Source organism: Squalius cephalus (genome assembly GCF_949319135.1).
Source record: "Squalius cephalus genome assembly, chromosome: 3".
Lineage (NCBI taxonomy): Eukaryota > Metazoa > Chordata > Actinopteri > Cypriniformes > Leuciscidae > Squalius > Squalius cephalus.
In genome coordinates this window covers 6,850,090-6,873,476 of record NC_137124.1, presented here as the reverse complement: position 1 = coordinate 6,873,476, position 23,387 = coordinate 6,850,090, and the positions used below count along the sequence as shown (strand labels likewise).

The 23,387-nt window shown below is 37.6% G+C and overlaps 2 protein-coding genes across 2 annotated transcripts in view; both read right to left on the bottom strand.

Moving 5' to 3' along the window:
• Positions 1 to 23,387, bottom strand: part of LOC307156321 (immunoglobulin superfamily member 1-like) — a gene marked incomplete at its 5' end in the record, with an annotated part of 516,462 nt that overhangs the window by 418,594 nt on the left and 74,481 nt on the right. The window contains one exon of the mRNA XM_079867612.1: positions 22,525 to 22,809. Within this exon, the coding sequence (XP_079723738.1) occupies positions 22,525 to 22,809 (285 nt within the window). The remainder of the gene's footprint in view (positions 1 to 22,524; positions 22,810 to 23,387) is intronic.
• LOC307156261 (Fc receptor-like protein 5) lies at positions 1,036 to 22,128 on the bottom strand (the record flags this gene model as incomplete). Its single annotated transcript, XM_079867555.1, has 16 exons — positions 1,036 to 1,179; positions 11,845 to 11,914; positions 12,047 to 12,106; positions 12,424 to 12,501; positions 12,585 to 12,614; positions 12,791 to 12,841; positions 12,946 to 12,996; positions 13,098 to 13,178; positions 13,370 to 13,471; positions 13,570 to 13,815; positions 15,982 to 16,245; positions 16,334 to 16,612; positions 16,688 to 16,972; positions 17,071 to 17,349; positions 20,947 to 21,228; positions 21,987 to 22,128. The coding sequence occupies 15 exons, from the start codon at positions 22,126 to 22,128 to the stop codon at positions 11,850 to 11,852; spliced, it is 2,295 nt and encodes a 764-aa protein (XP_079723681.1). The 3' UTR covers positions 1,036 to 1,179; positions 11,845 to 11,849.

Below are 23,387 nucleotides of genomic sequence, written 5' to 3'. Positions count from 1 at the left end.
CAAGAATGAAATATTATTTTAATGACGACACCCTGTTCAGTGTGAGATAATAATGCACTGCAAAGTCAAAACACAGCTAAGATTTCAATGAATTTTGATTGCTATCAGTTTTCATACTCATAATGTGTAGTTACTTTCCCTTTGTTGGGCAATTTAGTCACAGCATCAGAGAATCAGAAAATACACTGAATACACCCGTGATCTTCACTGAACTGTTTAGAATATGGTCATTACTTTTGTTCATAAGAATAACAACAATCTATAAACAAAATTTGTATTAGCATTTTTTCAACCCTTGTAATCTTAGGTTAACAAATGTGAAAAAGTCATGCAAAGAAAATGTCACGTCACTCTTTATTTATCAAATAGAAAGCTTACAGTTTGTTAACTTCAGCAAAAAACAGCAAATATGAAATAAATGAAAGTAAGAAAACAGTAGGCTATATATGAGCAGTGTCGGGAGAGTTACTTTGAAAAGTATGCATTACAATATAACATTACTCCCTTAAAAAAATACTTTTTAAGAAAAGTACTTTTTCCTCACATGGGCTCTTTTTTTATTATTTTTTATTATTATTAAAAAAAAAAAAAAAAAAAAAAAAAAAAAATTATATTTTTGGGCAAATGTAAAGGCCCTTTCACACCAAAATTAAAATAATAAGGCTGAAGGAAATGCAAATCCTCGCGTGTACAGTAGAGGGCGCTCAAACTAACTTTTCAGCTGCTGCCATTCAAGATTGCAGAAGAATAGGATGCAGGAGAAGAAAGTTTAACACTTTCTTCAGCAATAATAACAACAAATCAAAAGTCATTTTTGCTTATGGTGTAACTGAATCATCGAAGGTCAGCAGCAAGTACATTGGACAATAAAATGAGATTAAATGCATAAAAATATGTGTTACTTGTAATGCATTACCCCCAACACTGTACGCTATAAGAAAAATCATCTTGTTTTGGCAAAAACACAGAAACTAATTAATAAGACGTGTTAAAAATAAATGCTCATTAGAGAAAATGTTTTAGTATATATTAAAGAATAAAGATACATTTGCTTATATAATATTTGTTCAGATAATGCAGTGCAGTTCTCTTTCATTCAGGCATGAGCAGTGACTCAGGTTCATTTCTTCTCCTGGTGTTTCTCTCTTGTCGTCTGTTTTCTTCACTGCTCTCAGGGACCTTTAAAAAGAGAACGCAGTTTGATTAATTCTAAGAACGTTTTCCATACATTCTGTTTTGGTGATGGAAATGTTAAAATGTCCAGTTTTCATAATGTTAGAGGAATGTTTTTAAAAGGATATTATGATGTTCCTAAAACATTCTTTCAAACATCCGGACGCCTGCTGTTAACAAGCAGAATCACTGAAGGAAAGTCAAACAACAAGAACAGAAACTACAACTGACTTCAGCCACAGTCTTAGATGAAATCAACTGAAGATAAAATACGTTAAATCTCTGAAGATCTCACAGAGGAGGATTAAACAACTGCACACACAGCATTACCAGCTTCACTTATTACTAACCAGACTGACTTTATTTCTGTCAGACGTCTACAGAAGATCTTACTGAGAATTAACAGAGGTTTAGATGTTGATGATTTATGGTTTCATTTGAACACACCATTATGGTGATCAGTGTTTGATTTAGTTGGGCTCTTGACTTTCGTTAGTTTATTTCTCTTTCAGCAATTGCAGTTTGGAAAACTATTCAACATTGATAAAGAGATTTATGAATAAGCAGCTCAACATGTCTTTCCAATGACATTCAAATTACTGCATTAAAGTGATTTAAATAATTACAGTTGAGACATCAATGAAAAAGGTCATAAATCCAGCTGTTGACACCTCTTGTGTAAAAGTTGAGACACACTTGGGCATCAACAGTCATCATACAAACCTCAACAATGGTAACAGTAACAACATATTTAAATAAAAATAGTAAAAAAAATTCAGCTGAATAATTTACTCATGCCACAATACATGCTGGGCTCCATTAATGAGTTTTGTTTGTCGACATGATGTCAACATGTTATGTTTCATATGCTGATTGTTGATGTCTTTGAGTGTATAACACTGTTGCTAAAAAGTTTAATTTTCAGAAATTCTGACTTTTGCTATAGATTATCACATGGTCTGTAACACACGTCAAGAGAAATGGACTGTTCTCTTCCAATTCGTTTCTCAATACCAAGTTTGCAAAGTTCAGACTTGCCAAGTTCGACCGGACTCCCAAAGATGGGAGGATGAAAGTCCGGTAAATCTGCAAATGGAACATCAGCGTACTTGATAACGTCACTCAGCTCGCTCTGGCTACTCCGGTTATCTCAGTATGTAGCCTATATTTTAGGCAACAATAAAACAAAATGTTATAACATCACTCTGCCTGGGTGGGTTAAGATGTAAGGGAAGGGTAAACAGTGTAATTACAAATGTAATTTATTAATTATAATAATTATAATTAATAATTGAATTAATTACAGCTGTAATTACATGCAGGTATTTTCAAAATATAAGTACAAACGCACCGCTTTCATATCTCTCACAGAGGAGCAGAGGCATAAAAGAAGGAGTGACGAGAGGAACAGGTCTGGACTATTTATGTTGTGTTATTTATGTTTTGTTTAGTTTATGTGTGTGCGACAGTCGGCTGTGAGGGGCTGCCGCCTTTACTTTCGTTTTGTGTTTATTTATTTTAGGATTATTAAAGATGTTAAATGTCCTTCTTCCCACAACAACATATCTTTGTTACAACCACTTAATTTGTTTCTTCATTTTAATCCCTAGAGTGTTTCCGTTGTACGTCACACAGCAGCTGTTTGCGTGCCGCTGGTTGCTTGGTAACAGACCTGAGAGTTGATTACCGAACTCGATTTCCTAACTACAGATAAGATGAGATTTTGTAAGATAGGATAAGAATCCTAAATCAACTTCAGATTTGCTTCTGTAATACGAATGTGTGAAAAATCCTAAAATAACTTGTCAGATCTTAACTTGAGACTTAAGATAGAAAGTTTCTGTAATACTCCCCCAGAAGATCAAGATAAGAAACCTGACATTTTTAGAGAAGAAAACATGCACTGAACAAAGACAGGGTAAGCTTTAAAATATAATTGTGTCTCTGGCATGGATCTTCCAGCTTAGCTGGCATAGAGTGGTGTATTTAGCTTTTACCTTTGCAAGAAATAATAAAATGAGAATGAGGACTGCCCTCAAAAATCTGATAGGATTGTCCCAGTCTGTTCATTGCTGTAGAGTAAGAATCCTTTTGGGGTTTCATGAGATGACTGTCTGAAAAAGACTTTTATATAGCGATTTTATATAAAATAAAGAAAGAAAGAAAATAAAGATTTTTATAGCGATATCCAGACAAGGTTGTCAACTGAGTAGGCCGTGGGAGAGCATGAGCAGGAATAGGAGAGACAGCTGTGGTGAACTGAACTAGCCCACACTACACTGGTAGGCTTGGCTGTTTTCTGAACCGTAGGCCTGGGGGGTACAGTAGATCAGAGCTGACCCTGAGATAATATAATCAGAGAAGACAATATTATACCGGACACCTCCTGACTTTATAAAGGTAGACCTTTTACAGGAGAGGAAGAGGCTCGTGACCGAAATAGAGTAATGTGATCATGGTAGAAACTACCAAGAGGCTGACGCGACTCACACAATATCTAAACTAATTAATAACAACAACAACAACAACAACAACAAAACACTTCTGATCAGTGAATCAGGCCACTTCATGATAACGTCACCATGACAGTCAACATCATCTATCCAAACGTACAAAAAAGTATGTTTTGTGTCTTTGAAATTACATATTAATACCTAGCTATTAACAATGAGACCAGGCTGGATGTTATTCTGTCTTGAATCCTTCTGACACATGTCTTTTTTGAACACACTGTTAAAACAGCCAGAGAAAAAAATTATTAAAACAATCAAGAACTCAACTACAGGGAACACTGATCACCACAATGGGGACTTCAAATGTTTATTCCTCTTTCCATCAGTGATTTTACTCATTAAAGGGATACTTGACCTCTGGAAAGATGAATGTGTATTTAAATTGGGTCATTTATGTAGTAGAAATGTGAAATTATTTTTGAATTTGGAGCCTTCTAGACTGAGAAAAGCCAGAAAATTTCTTTTTGGCTCATGTGGATGAAAGACAACAACTCCCAGAATGCACTTGCTTCGCTGCCCTACAAGGTAGGGATGGGCGATACCAGTTATTTTCTTTTCGATCCGATACAAAGTACTTTCAAGACAAGTATCGGCGATACCGATACCGATACTTCTATGAAATTTTTTCATGTAAGTGATTTTATAGAGTCTTTTGATAGCAACATTATTAATATTAAATAAAATGGACATGAAAACGTTTTGCTTACGTTTATTATTAAACACTGAACACTTTTACCACATTTCTTCCCTTTATAGATTTTTTAAATGAAACAAGTTGAAATTAACATTTTCCTCTTGAGCCTGTTTTTTCTATGACTGATAAACTCTCCAGCTTAATAATAAAATAAAACAAATCCCTGATAAAAGACTGGAATGCACTTAAAATAAAACCAGGGATGACTGTTAGGCTCAGAACAGTGTCATATTATGTTATTTAAATGTCAAACTTGAAATTCAGGCTGAATTTTAAGTTGGAATGTTCATATGTGTACTGATATACGCAGCCAGCATGAGTCGGATTTATAGGTTTTTGTTAAGGAACAAGAGAATGTTGACATTTTTCCCCTTTAGTCTGTTCCTTCTTTGACTGATCAGCTCCCCTGTTTTGGAAAAAATTCTCTCAGAAGGGACAGATGATGCAGTGATCCCAAGATATTTCTTTGCCAGTTTGCTGAGAGCTGGAAAGGTCTGTTCATGGTTTCTCCACCAAACTAATGGGTCTTGGTTTCGGGGAACTACTTTTTCCTCAGCATAGCGACGCATTTCAATTATGGAATCGCTGCTTCCTGATTGTTGTTGTTGTGCTGATAGAACCTGCGAGTCAAAATCCCCCCATATGCCTCCTTTAGCTGTAGATGATGCAGTACATGGGGTCACTGAAGGAGTCACTGATGATGCAGAGCTTGCTGTAGGTACTGACACAGACCTTAGGTCAGATGTTGAGGTAGCTTCTGGTGCAGCAGCCAAGTGGACATCCCGCATTTCAGATAGGAGTCGCTTTTTTACAGCTTCTACATGATCTTTGTCACGAAATGCCAGGTGCTTAAACCTTATGTCAACTAAGGTGCTGGCACCAAGACTGTGTATGGTTTCAAGTCCACGGAATCTCCGCTGACATTGGTTGGCTAGTTCTGTGGCAAAAGAGCTTCCTTGACGCTCAGTGGCAGCAGATGCTCTAAGCAGCAGTGATACTAGGGGAATGACCTTTGAGACAGAAGTGTATTTTTCTGCTGATACTTCACGTGTTGCCTCCTCAAAAGGTTTCAGGGCCTCAATGGTCAGGTGGATAACAGACCGCTCTTCAGTTGTAAAGCACAGGTCACTCTTTCCAAGTAAACAGAGGGCTGTGGTAACTGGATCTATTTGTTCATGTAGCCTCTCCAACATGTAAAAAGCTGAATTCCACCTGGTTTCAACTGAAATAATCAGTTTATGTTCTGCCACTTTCAGTTGATTTTGTATCTGTTTAAGTTTCTCTGTGGCTTTTGTGCTATGGTGGAAAAAGGATACAATGCTTCTGCATTTTTCCAGAAGATGAACGGTCTCCGGAGATGCCTTTATTGCATCTTTGACCACCAAGTTTAATGTGTGGGCAAAACATGGGTAATGCATCCACCCAGCCTTATGCACTGCAGCAACCATGTTTGCACCGTTGTCTGTGACAACTGCAAGCACCTTTTGAGTAACGCCCCATTCTTCAGCTATTCTTTTCAGCTCTGCACTAATATTGTCACCTGTGTGCTGTACACTGAAATGGCAGGTTTCTAGCACAAAATCATGCATTTGCCAGCTGTTGTCAATAAAATGACAGGTCACAGTTAAATATGCCTCTGTGGACCTTGAGGTCCACATATCTGTTGTGAGAATGACATGGTTTGCATGTTGTAATGTTGTCATTACTTTGGCTTTACATTCAGCATACATATTGTTAATTGTACAGTCCATCAGCTTTTTCCGGGAAGGGATTTGGTAACGTGGATCAAGAATCTTGACAAGAGCAATAAAACCTTTGTCTTCTACAACTGAGATTGGCTGGAGGTCCCTTACAATCATCTCTCCAATGCGTCTTGTAATTTCAGATGCTCTCTGCGAGTCATCTATAAAATATAATACATATATTATGTTCTTGAAGCTGTGTTACAGGCATTAAGAATTTATAATGATAGTAAATCTCTCCCATATTACTTGACACTTAAACTGTCATTTGTTTAATAAAAAAAAATTAAATGATAATTAAAATGAAAAATGTTTAAAGCAAAATATCCAGTTTAATATTCTGCTCTACATAAAATACTGTATCTTCATATCTGATACAGTCTGTATTGTACAAAGTAGCTTATAGCTAAAAATAATGTGACTTGACTTTTTGAATTCAAATAATCTAACCACCACTTAATACCTGGGTAATGTTGACCTCTCTGAAAGCATTCTGCTAATGAACTCTGCCTCGAGCCAGAAGATGGGGGTCGTGGCTGTGTTACCTCCTCTGCTCGCTTCAGCTGCACTTCGTCGTGCTCTGTAGGGTGTTTTGCTTTAAGATGTTTTGTCAAATTTGTGGTATTACCACAGTGGCGTATTTTTTTTTTACAAACGTCACACAAGGCTTCATCAGTATTTACTGGAGTGAAATAACCCCAAATTACGCTTCTCTTTCGTTCACTCATCGCAGTCATCCACTCGAACACCTTTCCTAAACCTGTCTGCGGCGCTGACTGACTGTCTGAGTGTGCTGCTGCCTGCTGGCCTGCTGGACTGTGAGTGTGAGTGCGGTGATACAGCGAAAGGAGACGTAACTGAGTGAGCGAACGCGGTGATACAGCGGAAGAAGATATAGTTCCCATTGACGTTATGATTAAAGTGTATTTATATTCAATATGGCGGTTACTACTAATTTTAAAAACGAAAAAAAAAATACAAAAAAATAAACAAGATAGAATCGATACTTGTATTTGAGAATCGATCCTTTTGATACAAAGGCAGTATCGAAAATATCGATACTTAAGGATCGATCCGCCCATCCCTACTACAAGGCCACTCCCAAGCCACGCCTACCAGTTAGAGAGCTTACAAAGCTAAGCTACTAGTGAGTCTCCGTGACAAGTCTGCTCGGGTTTTTGAGATCGCACAAAATGTCCGGGATTCGGCTTTTGCGTTCTACAGTCGCCATTCATCATGTTTACTGTGGCGAGCAGGACGAGGCTGACGGCCGCGGGAGAACGATGCGAGGCCGGTGGCGTGATTACTGATGCAGACGCACCGGTCTCGTATCTCTCACGGAGGAGCGGGTATTTTCTTAGCAATGTTAAAACGCACATCAACCGATCACTTGTTTAGCGTTCATGTAAACACTACATTCAGATTCACCAATCGGAATGAATACAGTTAGATTGAAACAAAAGGTGTGCAAGTAAACAATGAATGACGACTGTAGAAAGCAAAAGCTGAATCCCGGACATTTTGGACGATCTCAATGGACGGACATGTTCGGGAAAGAGAGGATGTATGGTAACCCCTACTACTCAGCTTTCTCCACAGAGTAAGAACCCGTTAGCTTAGCTTCCAAATAAAAGATGGCTGACACTGTGTACATTCTGTGAGTGAGATCCCACCCTCTATGGGCGGGTTGAGAACATCCTCTGGCCAAAAAATCCTCCGATGACGCAAAATGACGATTTTTGCGTCATCGGAGGATTTTTTCCAGACAAAAAAGACATAAATCTCTCGTCTCAGGGGGATATGAGGGAGGAGAGCATGGTAATTCGAAAATACTACAGGTTTTCTACAGATACAAAGCTTAATGCTAAATCCTGAAGTATCCCTTTAAAGGTGGGGTAAGTCATTTTTGAAATATGCTGTTTAGAAGTTAGTCGCACCGACACAACAACAAACGCGTGTAGCCAATACATGACGGTGGAGGAGGGAGAACGATTAAGTGGGAGATTTGAAGAAAGACTGCAGAAATACTGTAGAGATGAGACACAATACAAAAGAGAAAAGCTCAGAAGAATAGCACTGAAAAATGAAGGGTTATGATCAGGCTGGAGAGAGCGAAGCGGGAAGGCCCGAAAACACACACAGATGTTGCTTTGATTCGCTCCACACGTGAGTAACACAGTGGGCCCTATCTTGCACCCAGCGCCATTGACTTTGTACACCGACGCATGTATCATTCCTATTATGCACCCGACACACAGCGGACTTTTCCCTCGGCAGATGCACGTTGGTAAAGTAGCGAATGAACTTGTGCACCCGGGGGCGGTTTGGCGAAGAGAGGTCTCATCTACACACAGACGCAGCAGTTGACATTTTTGCAAACCATACATAATTACAAGGACAAATATTCCACACGAGGGAAATCATTGTGGTGTCCATGAAGATGTGAAAAAATAGGCATAAATCTAGCTTACACATTTACCCAAATTATTATACGCCTGATTAACCGAAGCTAGTTTGGGTGTGTTTCTCCATCCCCATACAATGTCACTTCTCTGTCTTTTATGGCCCTGACGAGAACGTTGGTCTCCTCGGATGTGAACCGCTCCTGGCATGTGCCTGGCAAATCCGCCGTTATAATAGCAATCCGCCATGGAACAAGCGCTCCTGCTTTTAAAGGGAATGTGAGATGACGCTGTGATTGGTTTATGGCACGTTACGCCCACACCACACCTATGAGTAATGAAGCTACTTCAGACCAACCCATTTTAGATTTGCGTCAGGCACAAGAGTCATTTATCCCGTCGGTATAATAGCAACAGCGCGCGAGATCCGCCCACAGTTACTTGCGTTTCACATTTGATACTTGTGTTTCAGATCGTTAAAATAGGGCCCATGGTTTGATTCGCTTTATTTTTCAGTAAGCATTATTTTGTTGCGCTTCTGCTATGATAAACAGACAACTACTCTTGGATTGCTCTTGTAACAGAGGTCAGCTAGTGAGAGTCGCGCTGACGACTGCTAGTGAATGCGGTGTATACCGTCATTGTTAGTGCACTTGCCTCGCTTGCAGGGGATCGGGATCCGACTCGGGCTGTTAGGATTGGAGGCAGAGTTTTGGAGGCGGAGCAATAAAGAAGGGGTGTGTCACAGTGGGGCTCTGTGACTAGAGACTCTTATTTTGTGAAATGACTTATTATGACACTGGAATAAGAACATACTATGCATACATACACTTTTCATACTAACATTACACATTATTTGTTTTGCACAAATTTTAACACCAGTTAACACAGATATGTGTGTGTCAATGATTGTCTATTGTTTAAGTGTTGTTCCTATCCTCATCGTGTCCTTTTTCTTTAGCTTAGCATTTACTGAGTCATTATTTTCACTATGTTGATTTATGTATTGTATCAAGAACTCAAACAAGACCAGTTACCATGTTAAATGTTTATTGTTTTCAATTATCCACTTGCATAATATGAATTGTCATACTTACATACTGGAACATTTTCCCATACCAAACAGACGAAACCCGGTCACAGTAACTGCCACCATTTTTAAATTTCTGTTTCCCGCCAATGGAAGGCACAGTTAATTGTTCTCATGTCTGAGGGGGAGACTGATGTTCTGTTTGATTCTTCGTTAAACATTGTTAAACATTAATAATTAATTGAGTTTGTTTTGTTTCCAATGTTTGTATATTTTAGTATTATTCTAACAGTTTATGTCTTTGTTACTGTTAGATCTATTTTTTTTTTTTCTTAAATTTCTTTTTTACCTTTAATTATTAAATGGTTTAGTCCAAGTGGGAGGGGCTTATCCTTTTTAAGAGGGTCTCTCAGTGTTGAAAGGAGCTCGTAGAGTGAGTTGGTTGCTCAGTTTTTGGATCAATTTATTGGCATAGCCAAAATCTTTGTTTGCAGTTAACTTTGAACAGTTTATTTGATTTTTTTTCTTTTGGATTTTCACTGTAAATATCATTTGCACTCTACTGGAAAATCTTTGTTTTTCACTTTTTGGGAATACACACTGAACTTTTGACTTCATCAGCACGTCACATCATTTTTTTTTTTACGCCTCCATCGGCCGGTATATTCAGGGCAGTGGTGCTACAACTGCTCGAACATCTTTGGGGCCTCTTTGTGGCAGTTGGTACACCCCTGTCTCTGTTACAGGTGTGTTTGTTTTCGTTGATTTCAAATATCAACATAGACCAACGCTACTTTTGCGTCATCGAAGGGCAACGCCCCTTTTTGGGGGAAGACAAACGGATTCCCCTGAAAACAGAACTCGCTCGCTCTAGACCTGCAAAGTTTCTTGATCGCAAAAATGGCACAAACATACACTCTCTTTGCCGGCCGAGGACCGTGAGCGGTATTTAAAGAAGCTACTGGATAGGGAGTTAAAGAGGTGTCCCTTTGAAATGGTCGAAAACTGGATTAATGACCCCACGCAGTGGCCAAATATGGACTATTCTGACATCTACCACTATCTCGTGGAATCACCAAGTAAGTAACGTTAGCCTATTTTTTTTTGTCATTAACACACTCACAGTATGACAAACTAGACGATGAGGCCATGTCAAGAGGAGTCGGTGGTTTACTTGGATCATATTTCACTTGATTTAAGCTATTGACAGTTTTGTTGTCGACTAGCTATACTAGTAAGAAACCCTCAAACACTGTAATCAGAACAATCATGTCAGATGCTAAAAACATAAATAGTCCGTACCTTAAGTGGGGTAGAGACAATGAAAAACATGCCCCATACATATTTTGCCGTACACTGTAAACCTTTTTACAACTTTCAAAGTCCTAGCACTTTCTAGACACTAAGCAGAAACCAGCCAAGTCCACTTTAGTCCTAGCCTGCCACTATTTCAACAGTAAAATCAGTTAACAGCCAAGGTAGCGTGCCTAGTGAGAGCTAACGTTAATCACGTAGCTGCTAGCAGCTTCGTCTTTCTAACTAGTAAGTTATAGCTAGTCGACAACAAAACTATGTCAATAGCTTAAATCAAGTGAAATATGATCCAAGTAAACCACCGACTCCTCTTGACATGGCCTCATCGTCTAGTTTGTCATACTATGAGTGTGTTAATGACAAAAAAAAATAGGCTACTTACTTGGTGATTCCACGAGATAGTGGTAGATGTCAGAATAGTTCAAAGAGAGTGTATGTTTGTGCGATTTTTGCTTTCAAGAAACTTTGCAGGTCTAGAGCGAGCGAGTTCTGTTCTTAGGGGAATCTGTTTGTTTTCCCCCAAAAAGGGGCGTTACCCTTCGATGACGCAAAAGTAGCGTTGGTCTATTGGCCAACAGCATATTTCAAAAACGGCTTTCCCCACCTTTAACATCAGGTGTCGTCACTAATGAACAGCTCTGAGTGAGCATTAAACACAGGGGATTTTACTGTGTAACATCCAACCGTAATACATTTTCAACCCAGAAAGTTAGTGATCCTTAATAAATTAAGGAGAAAAGTTAGGAACCTTGCCAGAACAATAGCTAAAGTTATAAGAACGTTCCCTGTTATCTGGGAAACATGGACAATAAAAAGCTCTGATTTGAGCTCATGCTGTTGATGATTTACAGTTTTAAGATCACAATGAACCTGATCCTCACAAATAACTGAACTGAATCACTAAAAACAGATTTAAATTCTACATGAAAGAATCTTCTTGTCAGTGACTGTAAAATCATTGTAAGAAAAATCTTACGTGTTTTATTGTTTTCCTTTCTTCCTTAAAACTTGAGCATGGGTTGCATCACCGACTCCAGCATCAGCACCTGAAGAACACAAATGTTGATGAGATTTTCACACTTCCTCAATGATCCACGTGACTTTATGAATCATTCTGATCTGTTGATGTTTAATAGTTCAACTTTAACAGTGATGAAGCTTGACTCTGTTTCTCTCACCTCTATCTGTGTTGTTCTTCAGTTCAGAGTATAAAGTGTCTCCAGACTCGCTGCTCTTCCCTGACAGTGAACAAGAGAAACAGAGAATAAACACACGCTTTACATCTGCAACTACAATAATAACTGATAATCCATGATCATATCAAGAGAGAACAGAACCTCTCAAACCACAATGAACGTTTATTAGCAGGTTCAGTAACAGATGTGATTGTTGAGACTGTTGTTACATTTCCAAAATGAAGGTCTTTATCAGTTCTGTTAATGATAGTAAATTGTTATCTTTTCCTGATAATATAGAGGCATTATATATTATATCTAGTTAAATGTGATGATTCATTCAGACAGTTGTGTTTAGATGCAGTTTGTTGAGAGTTTACCTTTGCCCTTGCCTTTCTTCTTGTCCTGTATATTGATCTGTGCGTAAGTCAGATCACTGGGTCCTGCAGTATTAATATCTAATGCAGAACAGAAAATAAATCAGATTATTCAGAATATGCTGGACAAATAATATTGTACTTCAGGAAAAACAGGATCTCACCTTTGCTTTTCTTTCCTTTTGTTCTCACTTCTGAGTACATCACATTATTTGCCATGATTTTGTCAAGAAAAATATAGTTAGTCAATTAGAAAGACATATATATATATATATATATATATATATATATATTTATATATATATTATTTCTTTAACTAAAATTGCAGAAATGTTATTGGTTAATGATTCTATTGAAGAGGGTTTTTAACCTTTATCCGCTGATATGTTTTTCTTAACAGTGACCTCTGAATATGTGACGTCTGAAAAACACAATGAGGAACAAGTCAATCACAGATTTAATGATTTTTGTTGATTTTCTCCTGATGCATGTGTAGATATTTTCTAATAATTTTTAAGACTCAACCTTTATTTCCACTATTCACTGGAGTCACATTATTATAAATGTGATCAGAATCTGCTGGACAGCAAACAAGGAGAAAGTTTAAAAGCAAGGCAGTCTAAAAAAAAGGGGGGGCATTAATAAATAAATATAAATCATTTGTTATTGCTTCTGACCAGACTGCAGAGGAGAGTTTAACGCTTGAGATTCTCCAGATGGATTCGGGACTGATGTCTGTTGAATGTTACAGTGCTGATCTACAATAGAGACACAGATCATTATGGTCACTGTAAGAGTTTTGTCACTCACATATAATCTGATTACATGCATTAACTGCTCATTTATTAATAAACATGCAGTGGCTGTCTAGGCTTCAGAAACTGTATCTTCCATTTGTTGCTGTTCATGTGGTTTAATAATTCATAACATGTGATGAACTGCTCCACACCTTTCTTGTGTTTGTGTCTCCACAGCAGAAGCAGTGAGATGAAGAACAACAAGCAAACACTCAATCCTACAGACACACCAATGACCAGAAGAGAAGATGGAGCTGTTGAGACGGAAGAACATGACAAACACACAGATCTGTCCGTGAGTGACGTGATACTGATCATATTACAATAATATCATCACTGATTATTCAGAGACCTCTGACTGAGATCCAGCTGAGGAGTGACTGTCCTCTCTCTGTTTTACAGTAGTAGAAACCCTCATGTGACTTTGAGACAGTAGTGATGCTCATCTCTCCTGTCGTCTGATTCTGGATCAGTGATCCGTCTTTATAGAAATCAGCGCTGAGGATCGAGGAGTTTGTAGATCGATGTAAACAGTGTAGAGTCAGAGTCTCTCCCTCAATCACAGGATCAACAGAACTCGCCAGAATCACCTCACCGTCTACAAACACAAGAATATTTATTACTGTAAATATTAAGAATATAGCAAAACAAATCATAAGAAAAATATTGATATTATGAATTGTACTTCATACATCTCAAGCTTTCTTATGCTAGTGTCGTGTAGTTTTAACAAATCTCATGAGAAAACACAACTATTTTATGAGTAACCGATTGTTTTGTTTAAACCGTTTTTTTGTTGTTTTTTTTGTTGAAAAAAGCAAGCATTGTAGGAGCATTAATTCTTTGTTATTTCTTATTGGTTATTCACGGTCACATGGGCACAGCGGATCACTTCCGCTCTCTTTATTATTTCCTAAGGTGGATTGTTTGAGAGGGCTGGAAGAGGCGAGTAGCGGGAGCAAACTTTGTTGACCGTATTGCATCGGTTTGAATGCCGTATCAAGCTTTATATAGCTTATCAAAATAAAATCGAAAGCAAGCTAAGTTCATCAGTCTTTTTGATGGAAATGCCGACTGACTGCAAACGAGTCACAAAGAATTATTCCTCTATAGCCTCTATGTGGCTTTTAGATGCATCAAGGTCCACCTTTAAACCCAACCATCAGTGGGGCACAAAAACATTATACTAATGAGATTGTACAAATTCATACACACTAGTCACCAATTTGCCAAAATTTAAAATAGTTACAAATTGTCATGAGAGTTTGTTGGTTGTGTATCAGATTTTTAACCACTGGCATAAAAACACGTCCATTTTGCAGTTTAATCTGCCAATTGATATGGTAAGAACTGTCTGATGAATGTGAAAAGTGACCAGTCACATTTTGCTTTGTTTGTACGTGGTATTTAAGGGCAGGTTCATGTAACATCACAATAAATGAAGTTCCAAAACGGAGGAGCCCTAAACATTCAGTCCTGTCAATCATCATTATGAGCGTATACAGTACAGGTCAAAAGTTTGGAATTTTTATATTTTTGAAAGAAGTCTCTAATGCTTATCAAGGCTGCGTTTATTTGATCAAAAATACAGAAAAAAAAACAGTAATATTGTGGAATATTATTACAACTTAAAATAATAGTTTTCTTTTTGAATATACTTTAAAAAATAATTTATTCCTGTGATGCAAAGCTGAATTTTCAGCATCATTACTCCAGTCTTCAGTGTCACATGTGACATCCAGTCTATCACATGATCCTTTAGAAATCATTCTAATGTTCTGAGTTATTATGAGTGTTGGAAACAGTTCTGCTGCCTAATATATTTGATGAATAAAAGGTTAAAAAGAACTGCATTTATTCAAAATAAAAAATATATTTTCTAATAATATAAATCTTCTTTACTATCACTTTTTATCAATTTAACACATCCTTTCTGAATAAAAGTATTGATTTATTTCAGATTGAAAAGTATTGATTTTATTACTGACCCCAAATTACTAACCTGTATATTGTTGTTACAAAAGATTTCTATTTTTAAAAAATTTGCTTCTTTTTTTATTTTTATTTTTTTACTTTTTATTCATCAAAGTATCCTAAAAAAGTATCACAGGTTATGAAAAAATATTAAGCAGCAGAACTGTTTCCTACTTTGATAATGAATCATCATATTAGAATGATTTCTAAAGGATCATTTGATAGACTGGAGTAATGATCCTGAAAATTCAGCTTTGCATCACAGAAATAAATGATAACTTAAAGTATAATAAATTGAAAACCAATTATTTTAAATTGTAATAATATATCACAATATTACAGTTTTTTTTCTGTATTTTTGATCAAATAAATGCAGGCTTGATGAGCAGAAGAAACTTCTTTCAAAAACATTAAAAATAGTAATGTGTCCAAACTTTTGACCTGTACTGTATAAGCAGCGACAGTTCTTCCAGCATCCCTCCTCCTCCCCATCTCCTCCTCCACTATTTCTCTTATTCTTCCTCTGCGCTGTCCTGTCATAGAGGGTTTAGATTGAGCCTCCTTTGAGGACAGCAAGCCAAGTTAATTTACCATTAACTATATTAAGATTGAATGGCCATGCAAACTCGCAAATAGATATGTATGGAGAAACTCATTCAAATAATTGAAAAGAAGTCAGTCTGTCATCAGCTGTACAGAAAACAATTAGTGGAAAATGTCTTTAGACTCTAATTATAATTTAGGTTATAACATTAGACTAGTAGATGTCATGATTATAAACCGGACTCACCATGTACAGTGATGTTTTGAGGATGGCGTTTCTCTCCAGATTCAGACTCACACCAGTACACTCCAGTGTCAGATGTGCTGAGAGAGTCCATTACACATCGAGATCCTGTTTGATTTGCACAAGTTTGTGTGTCTTTGTCTGTGTATCTTCTCACTGTCCATCCAGCAGAGTTACTCTGATCCTCACAGCTCAGAGAGAGAGAGGCCGATGAGAAGTGTTGACTTCTGCTGGGCTTGATGACCAGAGACACTGAAGCAGAAACTCCTGAAAAGAGGAAAATCTCCATCAAAACTGACAGCACAGAGACTGCAGTGAAACACAGATCCGGATGAGCACAAGCATAAACCCTCACCAGTGATCCACAGTGTGTGTGAGCTGCTGTTGTGTGTGTAATAGGCTGGTCGTCCTCTCTCTGCTCTGCACGTATAAACTCCTGTGTGCTGTAGAGCAGCAGGACTGAGAGTGTAAGATCCTCCAGCTCCTCTGCTGCTGTCTGACAGATGATCATGATCTCTGAACCAGCTGAACGTCCAGCCTTTAGAGGAGCCTGAAACCTCACAGGTCAGAGTCACTGATTCTCCTTCAGTCAGCCACGGCTGTGGAGACACTCGCACTGATGCCTGAGCTTCAGCTGAACAAAACATCACGAGTTACAGAGCCGTAGAGAAACTGATGGAGAAGCTGATCACAACAAACACACACTCACCTGAGACAGTCAGTGTAACAGCATCACTGCGCTGAGAGCTTTGAGTGTGTATCTGTCCTGTACAGGTGTATTTACCGCGGTGAGAGAGATCAACACTGCTGATATTCAACTCTTGTGTTGAGGTTCGGTTGACAGTGTTTTTATATTGGTTGTTGGTTCCCTCTATTTCCCATCTGTATGTCCACTCAGTGTCTCCTCCCCACTTTATATCACATCTGAGAGTGACTGTTTCTCCTCTAAACACTCGTTCATCAGGTCGTACCGTCACCACAGCTTTAGGACTCACTGTACAAACACAGATTATTGCATTTATAGTTTCAGAAGTTGTGTAGATATTGTCTCTGATCTGTATTTGTTGCATCACACACTACAGTCTCTCTCACCTGTAACATTTACCCACAGTGCATCACTGTATTGTGTGTAATAGACTGGTTCCCCTCTTCCAGCTCTACAGCAGTACTGGCCTCCATCAGACACTGAATCAATCTTCAGGCTGTAGGAGTTTGTTTCTGTCTTCTCTGTCTCAGGGTTCAGTGTGTGATTGTACCAGTAAGAGTCCCAGTTTCCAGTGGACGGATCCATGCGACAGGTCAAAGTCACTGTGTTTCCAGTCAGTGCAGCTCCTGCAGGATCTGATGTGAGTTCAGGCTTCGGCTTTAGATCTGCAGGAGAACAACAACAGATTCAGAGCCTCAAGAGTCAGATAAATGAGCATTTAAAGTACTAAAATAATTGCTTCAGTCCTCTTATTGGAACAGATGAGGCTGATACAGAAGTGCATAAGAAAAGAGTTGAGCTCCACATCACCCCTTCACTGTCACCCCTCTTTATCACAGAGACATGAACATCACTATCCATACTTAAATAGTTGTAAATCAAGAATGATTTGGAATATAGACCTATGACTGCTCTTGTTTTAAAGAAGACATTTGGAAGATTATTGTAGAAGTGAAAATCATGAAAGTGAATCAGAAAAAAAAAGTTATAGAAGTTTGAGTTTATGAAAATGTATAATGTAAAAAATATAATTATTTATATCAAATATATATTTTTACAAAACATGTTTTACTTTAAAACTGCAAGACAATCAAAGCCAAGTTGTGTTCAAAATTTTAGGTTGATATCTCAAAAAATGAGCTTTCAGTGAGATTTAGTTTGTGCGCAGTACCAAACCTTTTCACTAGAGGACAGCCAAGCTCTGTTAGTGACCATATAAGGACGCCTCCATTTCCATATATGTTTAGAGTGATCTGAACCATATATTTACAGAATTTTCATACAATTTATGAAATAGACATCTATTGAGAAGTAGTATGAGTGGTTTAGCAGTATTTGATTTGAATTCAACCTCTAATAACGCATAAAAAACACGTATGTGCGTTACGACGCCCCTTCGCTCTCTTCCATTGATGAGAACTGAAGCCGCCAGAGTCCCGATATGGCGCTGACATATTGGATCTTGAGTCTGTGCAGTAGCGATCTCGGGACCAGACCTGCGCAGTAGTGATCAGGAAGTAAAGCCGCGAAATCAACGCTCCGCCCTCACTCTCGCCGAATGCACTCAGGGAGAGTGGATTCTGCACACTTTTTAAAAAATTGATTGCAGTACGACAAGAGGCTTGTTAAAATAAAGTAAATACAATCTCCTCAGTCCTCCGAAGATCCCGAAAAAAATGTCCGTTGGTGCTTCAGTGACTACTTCACTCAGAGAACCTGTCAGTCACAGCTGTCAATCATGAAAAAAAACGAAAAACAAGAATTCAGCTTTAGTTTTCGTTTTTCGTTCTGAGGTAGCATAATGAATAAACAGCTTGAATATTCGATTTCTACACGTGGGCGGGAATGAAACGCCCCTTTCCTCTGATTTGTCAGCCGAAGATCAAACTGTCCCGTCATCAGTTCTTCCTCAGTTCTGCACTGCAGAATAAGAGTCCTCCGTTGTGTGGATTCTTAACGCGTTTATTGCAACTACATTTCATCTTTTTTTCATCAAACAACCAGACTAACGAATGGCTTGACGCAACCCGTACTGGGGAATAGACTAGACAGGGCTTTCTTCTTTGTAGACCAGAGTTCTGAAGTGCCAGGGGTTTGCTATTTTCCTATTTTCCGAACTGTAAAGTCACGTTTTTTAATTTATTTCTTTTATCATGAATCACGCTGTGTTTTATTCCTAAGTGACTATATAATGCATTTTACTTCAAATAATCTAAATGTTGACTTTCAAAGGTTGGCGCGTCAGAAGGCTATTTTGGTTCATTTTTGGTGTGCGCCAGAAAGATGTTCAAGGAGACGCGCTAAAGCAGCGCATCATGTTGTTTTCTTTATTTTTCAAAGGCATGACATTTTCTAGTCATTTTGAATGTGCACAAATAAAAATCTAAATGTTACTGTTTCGAATGACAGAGTATTAAACGACAGAATATTAAGTTATTTCCCCTGCTGAGCAACAAATCCAAGTGATGGCGCCGGCGCATCGCTCACTCGCACAACATCTAGGCTATTATCTGTTCACTTCTGGCATTGCTAACTTGACATCGCAGCCTGTTCATCATTAAAATAAAACACAGTCAACCAAATATATATAAAGTTATTCTGCTTAATTTAATTGGTCTTCCTACAATATAAAGGTTGTGCCACACAGTCCTACTTGCTGTTATTCCAAACTCATTTCCCTTGCTGTGAAGATGCTGATTAGCCTATTGGGACTCGACTGAAGTATGAAGCCTTCTTTACATTACTAGTTAGCATCCAAATGTTGCATTGCAAATATGGAAACTTTGGACTGAATGAGAGATGCGCGAAACCAATGTCCGTACAGTTTCAGTTTCGATTCAAATAAATTTGTTTAGGCTTGGCGTTTAAAATAGGCTAAATGTTGTTTATAATAAAGGACACAATAGGCTATTATTATAAGCTATTAGATTATATTTTTATTATACGTGGCTACTTATTTTTCATTCTTGTTGTTTTCTGAATAGGCTACCATTCATTTAAGGATTTGACATAGGCTACAGTAAGGGGAAGTGAAATACGTATAGACATAGCCTATATGTTATTAATAGTGTTTATAATGTTAATGTTGCATTTTATTTACCGGTCTTTTACACTATTTCTGAATAGGCTAATAATAAAATGTGTTTGTTTCCCTCTCAACATGACCGCACATCTTTGAGATACAAATTAATAAATTTTAATACAACACAAGGCCTACATCATAAAACTCAGAATAGTATGTATTTTAATATCTCTGTTGCTCTCCGTTCTCCGGTTGTTAGATAGTCAGTCTGAATGACAGTTCATGCGTTTACGTTAATATAGGCCTATTATGTCAATGCATTATTCTCTTCTTTTTGTATTAGTGTTAAAAATATTTAATTTACAACTAATTATATTGATTCATTTATATCTTCATTTATTCTTTTTTTTTTAATTACTGGGCGAGAGCGACCATGGTAGGCTAACAGCCGTCATTTACCCTGCATACCCAGCGGATGCAAAGCGTAGGTGAATTTACTGTATATCTACACAGAAGAAAGTCCTGTCTAGTCTATTCCCCAGTATGGGTTGTGTCGAGCCATTCGTTAGTCTGGTTGTTTGATGAAAAAAAGATGAAATGTAGTTGCAATAAACGCGTTAAGAATCCACACAACGGAGGACTCTTATTATGCAGTGCAGAACTGAGGAAGAACTGATGACGGGAGAGTTTGATCTTCGGCTGACAAATCAGAGGAAAGGGGCGTTTCAGTCCCGCCCACGTGTAGAAATCGAATATTCAAGCTGTTTATTCATTTTTCTACCTCAGAATGAAAAACGAAAAAATCAAGCTGGATTCTTGTTTTTCGGGGGTTTTTTGGAAAAAAATGAAAAATCGAAAAAGGAACTGTCTTCTCATTTTCCTACTTTCAATATTAAATAAAAAACGACTGAACGAATGATACACGGATTGAGTTTCTACCAATCTTTCATGATTTTTCATGTTCATAGCTATTTCAAAATAAAGGCCTGAACATGCCTAATGCGTATGAAATATTCTAGTTGCTAATTGATAAATTATTGCTCCTCTGCAATTTATTTTAAAAAATAGTCAGCAAGCTTTCAAATGATATACAGTTTGTCAATATTACTTTAGGTTTTTTACAAAAATATTATTGTTTAAAATGAAAAACGTCCCACCTGTGGGTCATGCAGTGTCTAGATTGGTTGTGCGATCATGATCATGTAGAGATAGTTTAAGAGGACAATGATGTTGAACTCACCCTTCACAGAGAGAGAAACAGCAGATCTTGATGTTGATGAGTTTGGTCTTCTATATCTCTGTCCTTTACACCCGTACTGACCCCGATCAGACTCAGTAGCTTTAACAATACTGAGAGTGTCTCTGTTTACAGTGTAACGATCAGACGTCTGTAATATTACACTGTCTTTATGCCACTCATATCTCCAGTAACTGTAAGAGTTTATCACACACTTCAGATTGACTGTTTCTCCAGTGAATACAGGACTGTCTGGTGTCACAGTCACTGTAGATGTGGGTAAATCTGAGAAGAAACAGAAACATAAAGACTCAAACTGCTCTTTCAGGGAATAAAACTGATTGTTCAGAAGGACCTTCGGTTGTAAACGCTGGTTGTAAATGGGAATGTTGCTGGTATAAACCCACCAAACAGAATAACAAAATTATAGATTGAGAATAAAATTCCAGAGCTTTCAAAGAATAATGTTAAAGTCTGTGGAAATTTCAGGGAATATTAGTTATAGTTCAGAGTTTTCAGAGTCAAAGTGGATAATCTCAACTTTTTAATAATAAATATGATAAATATCATCATATAACAAATGTTAAAAAAAGGCCAGACATAAAATAATAAACGTATTCAGCCATATAATCTTTGCAAGCACAGACTGTTTTTAGTTCAGACAATCTTTCTTTATTTTATAGGAAACATCAAAAACAATATACTTCATGTTCACAGTAATATTCTTCTCAATAGTTTAATCAGTAATAAAAAAAACTGTTTAAACATTAAAAGATAAGTTTAAAATAATAATGATTGAACACTCTCTGCTTCTTAGCGTCTGTTTTCATGGATCTGTGTCTCATGTTGAAGCTGCGTCCTCTTGACGTCACATTTATCGGCCGCATACGTCATAAAGAACGTCTTATTTCAGGACAGTCACCATTATAAAACTGAGCGTTATTGCTAGTGAAGTGTAAACTGTTGTAGTTTCCTCATGGGAATGTAATGGTCAGTTTACTGAGATGAAGAGCCTCATGACGTTTGCGGCAGATAAATGTGACCTCCGGAGGATTCAGCCTTCGACATGAGACACAGCCGGTGACTCCAGGGTTTGATGATCTGTGAGATTGAGAATGTGTGTGTGTTGTTCACCATGAGCTCTGAGTGACTGAACTTACTCACAGCGGCCTTTCTGGAGCCCATAACCACGAGTGAGAAAGGTCTATATTAACACCAGTGTTGGTGTCGGCCCGATACTGCGCTCTCATATTCATACTCATAAAAATGCTCCGATACCAACAACCGATACTAATGCAGTGTACAGTGTGTATAGTGTGTGTACAGTGTTTGTGTCCAGACAAGGAAACTGACAACAGAGAGAATAATGGGGATACAAAAGCTGGTTAAAAAAGAAAAAAAGATACAATAGAAAGTCGTCTATGAAGTAAATGTCTAATTAGTGGAATATTAAACTATATATAGTAACGCCTTTATTGCTGTTATGAGACGCACAAGCTTGTCGAGTGCATCCCTTTTTCACAGACATCAGTGGAAAGTTTGTAGTGAAAGTTTTTATGAGGACAATGATGTTGAACTCACCCTTCACAGAGAGAGAAACAGCAGAGCTTGATGTTGATGAGTTTGGTCTTCCATCTCTCTGTCCTTTACACCAGTACTGACCCTGATCAGACTCAGTAGCTCCTCTGATAGTGAGAGTGTCTGTGTTTACAGTGTAACGATAATCAGACGTCTGTAATATTACACTGTCTTTATACCACTCATATCTCCAGTCACTGTAAGAGTTTATCTCACACTTCAGATTGACTGTTTCTCCAGTGAATACAGGACTGTCTGGTGTCACAGTCACTGTAGATGTGGGGAAACCTGAGAAGAAAGACAGAAACACAAACTAAGAGACTCAAACAACTGGTTTCATTAATCTGGAGACCCTTATGAAAAGAAAATATATTTCCCTTCAATATATTAAATGGTTTAACAGTATATTTGAACATATACATAATAATATATTGTGTTAATATATTACAATATATTGAATAATACATAAGGAATTACCGCTTTTCATATATTGAAAAAAAAGTTACAATGTATTTACTAATATATCATAATGTATGGAATTTAATATTCAGTAATACACTTCATAATATATAGATGTATATGTGATCAGATATGGTACTGCATGTGTAATATAATATTGCAGATATAAACTCACCGCATTAACTGCCGGTGCAAAATAAAACAGCAATTTCACAACCATTATAGAGTCAGTGGCTACACTATTAAAAGCGCATTAAGAGGTGGATTAATTCAGCTGGGACACCACGGAAGGGTTAGGTGTGAAATGCAACGCCCGCTACTGGTATTAATATATCGCCATATGGTCAATGCATATATTGCAGTGTATTGAAAAATATAAGCTCTAGTTTCCCATATATGGACATGTA